Here is a 9,445-nt window from a genome sequence, read left to right on the forward strand (position 1 = left end):
TGGGAAGCAGGTTTGTTCTGTGATTCTTGTGCTAATTTTGTATTTCCCTGGGATCTCTGAGACCTCTCAGGATGCCCTCACCCCCCCACCTCCAGCCCAGACCATACCTGTAACTCCTGGATCTCCTGGTATGTGCGTTCCAGTTCAGCTCGGGCAAAAGCCTTGTGCAGCTGGTACATGTGCACAGGGTCACGGACAGGGTGAGCTGTCAGGGCACTGCGGAAACGAGGGTCCCCCTCCTGCACGGGCTCCCCAGGGCTCAGCTCCAGGTAGCTATAGTGGACTCCCTGGGGAGAGGAAGGGAAGTGGAAACATGAGGGGAGAGTCGCCCCCCACCCCCACCCCATAGTTTGTGTCTCATCCCTCCATCCTATGACCTGCTGTGGACTTGGGGTCAGAATTCTGTGGGCTTCAGTCTATCTTGACCAGTTGTGAGCTTGTGTGACCTTGAGCAAGCCTCTGCTGGCTCATCTGTGAAACGGGCATGCATCCTATCTCAGAGCTGTCCAGGGGCTCAAATAAAATAATAATGGCCAACACCAAACACCTAGTATGTGCAAGGCTCCCTTATTTTTTCTAATCCTTATAACAGCCCTGAGAAAAAATCATTTCCATTGGTATGGATGAGGATACCGAGGCTCAGGAGATTCAGTAATTTACCCAAGGTCACAGGGATAGAAGATGACAGAACTGCATGGAAACCCAGGCCCATATCTCCAACCACCCCCTCTGCCTCTCAGGGGGAAGTGCACACGCCCAGACAGGAGGCACCAGTGGGGTGGCTTATCTTTCTACCTCGTGGCCGCCAGTGCAGCCCACCCCGGTGGCATCGAGGATGCAGCGGCCCAGCCACTCATCCGGGTGCGCACTGACGATGTCGTTGCGGCAGGCTTCCAGGTGGGGGCGCAGCTGCTGCAGCAGTGTGCGTGACAGCAGCACCCCAAAGCCACCGTGGCAGTAGCGGCCTGGGGCGGGCTCTCCACTGATGAAGTCCTGGGGCCGGCCCAGATAGAGGTGGGCAGCGGCTGCCAGGCTGAGGTGGCCAGCTAGGCGAGCCAGTCCGTGCGCCTCGGTGTAGGTGGCATCGGGCACTAGGAAGAACCAGTCAAAGTCGTTGCCGTGCTGCTCCAGCAGGTGGCGCAGTGCCAGGTGCAGGTGCCCGATGGGCCGCTCCTCGCCTAGCGTCACCACGGCCATCCCCGGTGGTGCCCGTCGGCCCCGCGAGCCTGTCAGGAACACCACACGCTCTAGCCGGTGCCCCAGCGTGCGGTTCACAGCCACACCCAGTGTGGGCAACGTGGCCTGTGAGGTCAGCACCGCCACGAGCAGCCTCTGCCTGATGCCCAGCTCTGTGCTGATGTAGCGGGTCCTGGGGGTGGGGGAAGAAGATGGCACAAGGTTACTAAAAAGACAACAGGGCAGGTAGAGGGCAGCATACACAGGCTCCGGCAGGTCATGTCCTCTTTGGGCCTGTTTCATTTATGATAGAATAACAACTCTCCCCCAGGGATCACGAGTATTTAAGGGAAATACTGGCCTTACCATAGTGCTTTTGGGAGATGGCATTATCCATGCAGATATGAGAGATATATTTGGGGTCTGATTCCCTGTTTCATTCCTTAGTGGTTGAGTCCTTGAGCAAGTTATTAAACCCATCCGAGCCTTGGGTAGCCTCATCTGTAAAATGGGGCTGATTGTATCTCTTTAAAGCACTTAGCCAAATGCTTGGCACATAGGTGCTCCACACATCATGTATACACTTATTTCTAAATAATATGCCATTATACCACAAATACATCACGTAAATGATGTAACAGAATAAACGGCATAGAGATGTAGTGAATGTGTTTGGGGGGGGGGGTCAGGGGTTCCAGAAACTTACCTTCCGTAACACAGAAGGTAAGTTGCAGAACTGGAATTTGAACTCGGTGTTACTTCGGAGAAATTATTTCAACTCATAGGCAGAGAGGCATTAATGGAATGAGTACATCACCTTTTCCCACAAACCTCCACCCCCCCTCCCCCAGGTACCCACCCAGGAACAAGAGATACAGGTAATCCTAGTTCTCTCTTTTCTCTTTCCCTCTCTCTATGCACACAGTCTATATACCAGTCATTTCTCTAAACCTAACACCGAGCCAGGGAGCTATGAGGACCTCTGGGGGGTCCATGGGGTCAAGCAGGTTTAGGGCAGAGGCGGGCAAGTTCTGCCCAGGCCTGGATGGGGCCCAGAGAGGCCTCAGATGGGCTCCAAACCTCCCTGGGAAGCAGGGCCGTCGGAAATTATCGGGGCCCAAAGACTTCCTGGCCGGTCAGACCCTTCCTTCCGGGGCCTGACCCAGCCCCTGGCGGCCTCCACTGCGCGTCCGTCCCAGCCGGTTCCCAGGGGGTGGGACTGGCGAGTCTGTTCCCTACCTGACGGCCTTTTTGGCGGCCTGGCCAGGCTGTGCGGGGTGGTAGGGTAAGACACGCGGCTCCCAGTTGTCCCCGGCGCCTGCACCGGCCCCGGGCCTCTCGCGCTCCGCTCCGGGCTGCACCGAGTTGGGCCGGCGCGCCGCGTTGGTGTTGCCGCGCGGCGGCAGCTCAGAATCTCCGGGTTGGGGCGGCCCTGGGCCACAAGGCTCCTCCACCCAGGTGACGCTGAGCAGGCTCAGAGTGAAGCCCAGGGAGATGCCCACGGCCACGGGCCCTGCGGGCCGCAGCACCGACAACAGCAGCGATGCCCGCATGGCGCCCGGACCGCGGGCCCCCGGCCCTGGAGCAGCCCCAGAGCAGCAAGAGGAGGCTTCGAGGGGGCGGGACCGGGGAGGGGGCGGATCCGGAGGGCCCGAGCCAAGCGGGCGGGCCCCCCTCCCTCCCCGCCGAGCCGAATCCCCTGCGCCGCGTTCCGATCGCCCTCCAGCTGCCGCTCGGTACCGCGCAGGGTCCCGGCGCTGGGCGCGGGAGCCTCAGCGGAGGCCGCCGCTGTCCGACGTGTCACTGGGAGGGCCCCGCCCCCGGGGTGGGGTCTCGGGCTCCGGCTACCGGAGAGGGAGGAGAAGGGGGAGGTTAAAGGGGAAGGACCCCCGGAAGTGCCCCCTCCTCAGTGCGGGAGAGGCAGACGTCGGGGGCGGAGTCCCCTACCTCCCTCCGGCGTGGTTGGTGCGTCCTGTGTGACGTCAGAAGCAGCCCGCCCCTGCCTGGATGGTGCGCCCTGAGTGACGTAAGGAGCAGAGGCCGGAGCTGTCCATCAGCACCAAAGGCCGCGGGCGGGCTCAGGGCATGGGGCCGCGGCTCTGGGGCAGCCCGAGCCCCTACTCCTGCTCCTTTCCCTTCCCCAGGCCCAGCCTAAGTGCCCGGACGTCGCGGGACTGGAGTGCCAGCCGGTGTTGGAGGCGGAGCGGCGTCGCCGCCGCGCAGGGACCGGTCCCTCCGGCCCAACAGCCCCCTTCCCCTCACCGCGGACTTTTACCGGACACCAGTCAGCTGGAGCCTCTGGCGCCCGGCAACCCCGGCCGGAGAGCCTCCTTCGCTCAGAAGCTCAGGTCGCCTCCAGCCCAGGTAGATCTTGGACAATCCCAGATTTAGCCGCCCACAGACCGGTCTCCTGGCTGCCTCCTCACCGGCAGCACACTGCCCTCATCTCCCCCCAACCCAGTCCCCCTTTTAACTTCTTCATCCCAGCTCCCTCTAGCCAGGCACTTTTCCCCTCCTTTGTCTTTTGTCCCTTACTTCAGGGATGCTTCCAGAGCTGTGTGATGTGGGCACCACTCCTTTGTCCACTGTGTCCTTCCCTAGTTCTCCACTCCTATTCTCACCCTCATCCTGGTGGAGACCCAGGACTCCTCCTTGACCCCAACTTCCTCTCTGTCAGGCTGACGTGGGAGGGTGACTCCCTACTGTTCCCAGCACTATGCCGGGCACTGCGGCGACACTTCGGTTCCAGCTGCTGCCCCCCGAGCCAGATGATGCCTTCTGGGTTGCACCCTGCGAACAGCCCCTGGAGCGCAGGTACCAGGCACTGCCAGCCCTCGTCTGCATCATGTGCTGTCTGTTTGGAGTCGTCTACTGCTTCTTCGGTGAGACCCCATTTCATTCCTCACTCGGGCCCCCCACTGTTTCCTCAAGTTATTTTCCTGAGGCACCCCAAACTTTCTTTAGAACTTTACCACTACCATGAACTAGCTTTCGTTTCTCTTTTTTTCATCCCACACGTTTGTAGATAATTTAGACTCTAGATCCTAGAGAACACAGGGTTTTGAATTAGGCATGCTTGAATTTGAACCTGGTTCTGCACTTTACTAATTATGATGCCTTGGGCACATTAACCTTTCTAAGCCTCAGTTTTCTCATCTGAACAGTGGGAACAAAGATATTTGTCTCACACGGGGGGCGGGGGCGCTGTGAGAATTAGTAAGTATTCAATAAATAATAGCTATTGTGGTGAAGATGTGTTTAGGTCACTGTGCTAGGTAGGCATTGAAAACATTTAGGAGGGTGAGTTAACGTGGTCCCTTACCACAGGGCATATTGTCTGATGAAGAAGAGACTTCTGGAACATTCACATCTGTGATACATATTACAGGAAGCTAAATGATACATATTAGAGTCACACACATGGAGATGTGTGTACAAGTCAGCCTCCAGTAATTGGGGCTGCTGTGGATAGTTGTCCAGGATGCACAAGGGAGTTCAGTTGGAAAGGCAAGTGGGGGCTGAAATCCAGCCCATGCTCTACTTGCCAAACTCTAGACCTTGGCACAAGGCTGCTTTGCCTAGAGGAAGGCACAACTATTTCTAATTTGCACCAAGGTGCCAGATGGTCTAGTGGAGTAAGTGCCCAGTGACTCTACAGCAAGAGGTACCGAACTTCAGGTAAAGGAGAGCTTTATGGGCTGGGCATCCAAGGAACGCCTCCAGGCAGAGCATTATAGGTGGCTGGGTGAAGTGAAAAGGAGGCTTGGAGGTCTGAGTTCCAGGTTGAGCAGAAGTGGGGCAGGACTTGTGCTCGGCAGCCTTTACATCTCCCCCTCGAATGGCTGGATAGTAGGCAGGGATGGGAGCCAGATGGTCCCTCCACTTCCACCCCCAGACTCTGGACCAAACAACTGCCGAGTGGGCAGGGGGAAGAGCCCCTCTAAGGGTTCAGGACACATTCTGGGTCTCCAAGGAGTCTCTGTGACCTCGTCCCCTCCACTATTCCTACCCACTCCCTCTACAGTTGCTCAGTGCAGCCTGCCATTCCCTCTCCTGGGCTTCCCTGACACCCTACCCTTCTTGGAGGCTCCCACTCTCGGGCTCTTGGACTCTTTGAGCCCTTGTGCATGCCCTACTCCTCTTTCTGACCCCAGAACCTCCTGGACTCCAATGCTTCCCCTCATTCTTAGAACGGACTCTCCTCTTTATGACCTTTCTCTTTGGCTCTCCCTGACCCTTTGACCCCCATCTCTGACTTCCATCTTCTCAGCTTTTCAGGATCTACAAGTCCCTCACACTTCCAGGTACCCTTAATGGGCCTAATGGCCCTATAACCTCCATTTTCTGAAACACCACAGCCACTATTTCCCCCGATAATCCTCTCTGACCCCCTATGACTCCTTGTAAGCCCCAGTGACCCCTAACTACCCCCCAGCTATCTCATTACCTTCCATCCCTCTGACTCCCTCTATTACTCCTAACATAGGGGAATCCCTATGACCCCATCATCTGTTTGCCGCCACCATGATTTCAATGATTCCATTTCTCTGGCTTCAGTATTACCCTCGCTCAGAAACCATTTCATACTCTCAATGATTCCACATCCGTCAGTTCCCCTGACCTGAAAAGACCTCATCTTTCTGAACCCGTGTGACCTCACCTCTTGAGTTCTTTCTGACTTCCAAATGCCTCATCACCCTGAACAATCCCTCTCGAAAGAGCCCAGTGACTCTACTGCTGATCCACTTGTGACCCCAGGGGCCTCTCTCTCTGACCTCTATGATCCCAAAGACCCCAGTGACCCTATTACTGAGTCGCCCTTGACTCCAGTGATCCATCGCTATCTCAGAAACCCAGCACTCATCTCAGTGACTGCCGCTCTGTTTTCCCAGTGACTCCCGATGACCTATTTCTCTGATCGTCCTTGACCCCAGTGGTCCCTTCACTGCCACCCTCAGGACCCCAATGACCCCCAATTCTCTGATCTTAGTGGCCTGCCTCTGGTTCCCCTGGGATTCCTTGTCCTTGACCCCTCTGACCTCCTACCTCCAGCCCAGTGACCTCGTTTTGGGCTCTCACTAGCCGCTGTTCCCTTCCAGGTTACCGCTGCTTCAAGGCAGTACTCTTCCTCACTGGGTTGCTGTTTGGCTCGGTGGTCATCTTCCTGCTGTGCTACCGAGAGCGGGTGCTGGAGACGCAGCTGAGTGCCGGGGCGAGCGCAGGCATCGCGCTGGGCATCGGGCTGCTCTGCGGGCTGGTGGCCATGCTGGTGCGCAGCGTGGGCCTCTTCCTGGTAGGGCTGCTGCTCGGCCTACTGCTCGCCGCTGCCGCCCTACTGGGCTCCGCGCCCTACTACCAGCCAGGCTCTGTTTGGGGCCCCCTGGGGCTGCTGCTGGGGGGCGGCCTGCTCTGCGCCCTGCTCACGCTGCGCTGGCCCCGCCCGCTCACCACCCTGGCCACCGCCGTGACGGGTGCCGCGCTCATCGCCACGGCTGCCGACTACTTTGCCGAGCTGCTGCTGCTGGGGCGCTACGCGGTGGAGCGTCTGCGGGCCGCCCCCGTGCCCCCCCTCTGCTGGCGGAGCTGGGCCCTGCTGGCACTTTGGCCCCTGCTCAGCCTGATGGGCGTTCTGGTGCAGTGGCGGGTGACCGCCGAGCGGGACTCCCACACGGAAGGTGAGGAGGCACAGGCCAGGGTGGCCGTGAGAGAAATGGGTGCTTGAGGGGGGGTGGGTCTGAGCGACGGTGGATGGGGGAAGGAGCTGTACACACCAGCAGCGGAAGGCCTCAGCTGAGTTAGAGAGCTGACCGGCTCCGGGTCTGGGAGCTTCAGTGCCCGGATGGGCACTTCAGTGCCACCATTCCTGCCACAACAACAGATGGAGCAGCGGCTCTGTGCCAGCCCATTCCAGGCACTGGGGATGCAACAGAGACAAAACAGAAAGGGCCCCTGCCCTGATGGGGTTGCACTCAGGGTGGGGGAGACAGACACTAGACACGCAAATTAACAAGATAATTCCCATTGTGTGGAGTGATATGAAAGAGACGTGCAGAGTGATGTGAAATACAGACAGGGTGGCCAAGGAAGTTCACTTGGAAGAGGTGACATTTAAGCAGAGACCTGAAGGATAAGGGGCCAGCCATGCAAAGAGCTCGAGAAGAGGGAATAGCAAGGGCGAAGGGAATGAGCTTGGCCTGTTGAGGAAGTCGGGCGGGAGTGGTGGGTGAGGGATGCCGATTGTGTGGGCACCGTGGGCCACGATGAGGACTCTGGATTTCATTAGATGGGTGGTGAGATGCCACTGGAGGTTTAAAGGAGGGAGGATATAGTCTAATTTAGCATTTGGGATGCTCATTCTGGCTGCTGAGTGTAGAAAGCATCAGGGAAGGCAGGCATAGAAGGGGAACCAGTGAGGAGGCAGCTTAGTTGTCCAGTCGAGAGATGATGATGGCTGGTCTAGGTGAGTCACCTATGGCTCCAGACTGGGAGAGGGGTAGCAGCTGGGAAGCAGGCACCTAGAGTCTAGGAAGCTTCCATAAAGACCTTTGGAAGAAAAGAACTGTGCGAAGTCCCACCTGGGAGGTGGGACACCAGGAAAGTAAAGGAGGAGAGGTTTCGGATGAGGGGAATCTGGGAGCCTGGAGCCCTCAGGTTAGAAGGGATGGGGAGGCTTGGGCGAGATGAGGCACGTGGGCCTCTGAGACCCTGCTCCGCCCACCCCTTCACAGTGGTCATCAGCCGGCAGCGCCGTCGTGTGCAGCTGATGAGGATTCGGCAGCAGGAAGAGCGCAAGGAGAAGCGGCGCAAGAAGAGACCCCCAAGGCCTCCCCCTAGAGGCCCCCGGGCTCCTCCAAGGCCTGGGCCCCCTGACCCTGCTTATCGGCGCAGGCCAGTGCCCATCAAACGCTTCAACGGAGACGTCCTGTCCCCGGTGAGCACCCCGAGTGGGGAGAAGGGAGTGTTGTAGACTCTGTCCAAGCAGGACGGGGCCTTCCCCAGGGGCTGGTCACTGTCTAGAAGGCCTAGCGCTTGTCCACCCATCGTAACCCCTGTACTGGGAGCCTGATGGGTGGGGGAGAGGTGTCCTGAGAGCGAGTTTTAATGAGGTATCGTGCGGGGTAGCGTCTCAGTGCTGTGGACTCTGGTCTGTGGTGAGGTCCTAGGCTGACAGCAGATCATGATGCGTCTCAGGCTTGTGACAGTGCAGGCTGAGGATGTCTGCCTGGGTGGCTTTCAGGGCAGGGCTCTGCAGTGGCACTCTCACACCTGTGTTTACTCTCCCACAGAGCTACATCCAGAGCTTCCGGGACCGGCAGACAGGGAGCTCGCTGAGCTCCTTCATGGCCTCGCCCACAGACGCAGACTATGAGTATGGGTCCCGGGGACCGCTGACAGCCTGCTCTGGGCCCCCCATGCGGGTATAGCAGTCTCTCTGCTCCTGCCCGCCTACACTCATCGGTCACCAGCTCTGCCAGCTTGGGGAGGCCCGTTGGGCCATGACTCAGCCCACCTGGCCCTGTGGCCTTTGGCTGTCTCTCTCCCCACCCTGGAGAGGGATGGCCTGGCCGCCAGAAGGAAGGACCTATCTCAGGCTCGGCCTGGCCTGAGGGGAGAGCCTCCGCCCAAGCTCCCGAGGGGCTCCTGAGGGACGCGAGTGTGAGCCCCGCTGGGGTGTGCTCAGGGTTGTGAGTGTGTCGCCTGTGTGTGCGTGCGTGGAGGGGTGGGCTTGGAGAGGACACTGGGACCCCTGCCTTAGATTTCTGATTGGTAGGGCTTCTCCGAGGGTGGCCCTGCTTCCTCTCCCACTGCTGGGGTCCCATGGGCTACTCTCCTGCATGTCTAAGCGGAGGAGGTCTACCTTCCTCCCCTATCGCCTCCACCTCTCAGCCGGACTCATCTAAGACTTCTTGTCCTTGTCCATGGGGCAAACTGCAGCAGCCCTCACCCTGGTCCCCTGTCCTCTGCAAGCCACCAGCCTGAGGGCAGTGGCAGGGAATGGGGGTGGGCGGGTGCTGCTCTGGGCTGGGTTAGGGAAGGGGGCTGGGGGAGGGGCTTAAATGCACGGTGCATGTCTGGTGTCGGTCATGCCACCCTGGACACCTCATGCTTCTGTCTCCCCCCCACCCCACCCTGTTTGACATCTTTTATAAACGTGCCAAACTGTGAGGCTTCTGCCAGGAGTGGTGGTCTTTGGTGGCTGGCACTTTCATGGGCCAAGATGGAAGCACTGCAGCCCTTGGTCCCCTGTGTCACTCACTACACAGGGGCT

The 9,445-nt window shown here is 58.8% G+C and overlaps 2 protein-coding genes across 3 annotated transcripts; one reads left to right on the forward strand and one right to left on the reverse strand.

Moving 5' to 3' along the window:
• Positions 1-53: 53 nt before the first annotated feature.
• LOC309654277 (chondroitin sulfate synthase 2-like) lies at positions 54-2,979 on the reverse strand. Its single transcript, XM_082478840.1, has 3 exons — positions 2,416-2,979; positions 796-1,369; positions 54-287 (listed from the first exon to the last, which is right to left on the reverse strand). Exons 1-3 carry the CDS (start codon positions 2,727-2,729, stop codon positions 78-80), a joined length of 1,098 nt encoding a protein of 365 aa, XP_082334966.1. The 5' UTR covers positions 2,730-2,979; the 3' UTR covers positions 54-77.
• An 85-nt stretch (positions 2,980-3,064) lies between these two features.
• Positions 3,065-9,114, forward strand: LOC309654279 (transmembrane protein 198). Of its 2 annotated transcripts, XM_082478843.1 has the most exons (6): positions 3,065-3,202; positions 3,321-3,540; positions 3,854-4,058; positions 6,276-6,851; positions 7,905-8,107; positions 8,463-9,114. In XM_082478843.1, exons 3-6 carry the CDS (start codon positions 3,893-3,895, stop codon positions 8,598-8,600), a joined length of 1,083 nt encoding a protein of 360 aa, XP_082334969.1. In that variant the 5' UTR covers positions 3,065-3,202; positions 3,321-3,540; positions 3,854-3,892; the 3' UTR covers positions 8,601-9,114. The 2 variants fall into 2 exon arrangements, with proteins under 2 accessions (XP_082334969.1, XP_082334968.1); XM_082478842.1 differs by lacking the exon at positions 3,065-3,202 and having other exon boundaries at positions 3,268-3,540.
• Positions 9,115-9,445: the final 331 nt, after the last annotated feature.

Source organism: Balaenoptera physalus (genome assembly GCF_965194825.1).
Source record: "Balaenoptera physalus genome assembly, contig: HAP1_SCAFFOLD_2474, whole genome shotgun sequence".
NCBI classification, from domain to species: Eukaryota; Metazoa; Chordata; class Mammalia; order Artiodactyla; family Balaenopteridae; genus Balaenoptera; species Balaenoptera physalus.

What these genes read in the sequence shown, in the direction of transcription:
- LOC309654277 (XM_082478840.1), bottom strand. Translation starts at nt 2,729, where the DNA reads ATGCGGGCATCGCTGCTGTTGTCGGTGCTGCGGCCCGCAGGGCCCGTG. An exon ending in GCCGCCAAAAAGGCCGTCAG is followed by an intron (nt 1,370 to 2,415) that starts GTAGGGAACAGA and finishes CCCCACCCCCAG; the next exon opens with GACCCGCTACATCAGCACAG. An exon ending in GCTGCACTGGCGGCCACGAG is followed by an intron (nt 288 to 795) that starts GTAGAAAGATAA and finishes TCCTCTCCCCAG; the next exon opens with GGAGTCCACTATAGCTACCT.
- LOC309654279 (XM_082478843.1), top strand. Translation starts at nt 3,893, where the DNA reads ATGCCGGGCACTGCGGCGACACTTCGGTTCCAGCTGCTGCCCCCCGAG. An exon ending in GCGGGACTCCCACACGGAAG is followed by an intron (nt 6,852 to 7,904) that starts GTGAGGAGGCAC and finishes ACCCCTTCACAG; the next exon opens with TGGTCATCAGCCGGCAGCGC. An exon ending in ACGGAGACGTCCTGTCCCCG is followed by an intron (nt 8,108 to 8,462) that starts GTGAGCACCCCG and finishes ACTCTCCCACAG; the next exon opens with AGCTACATCCAGAGCTTCCG.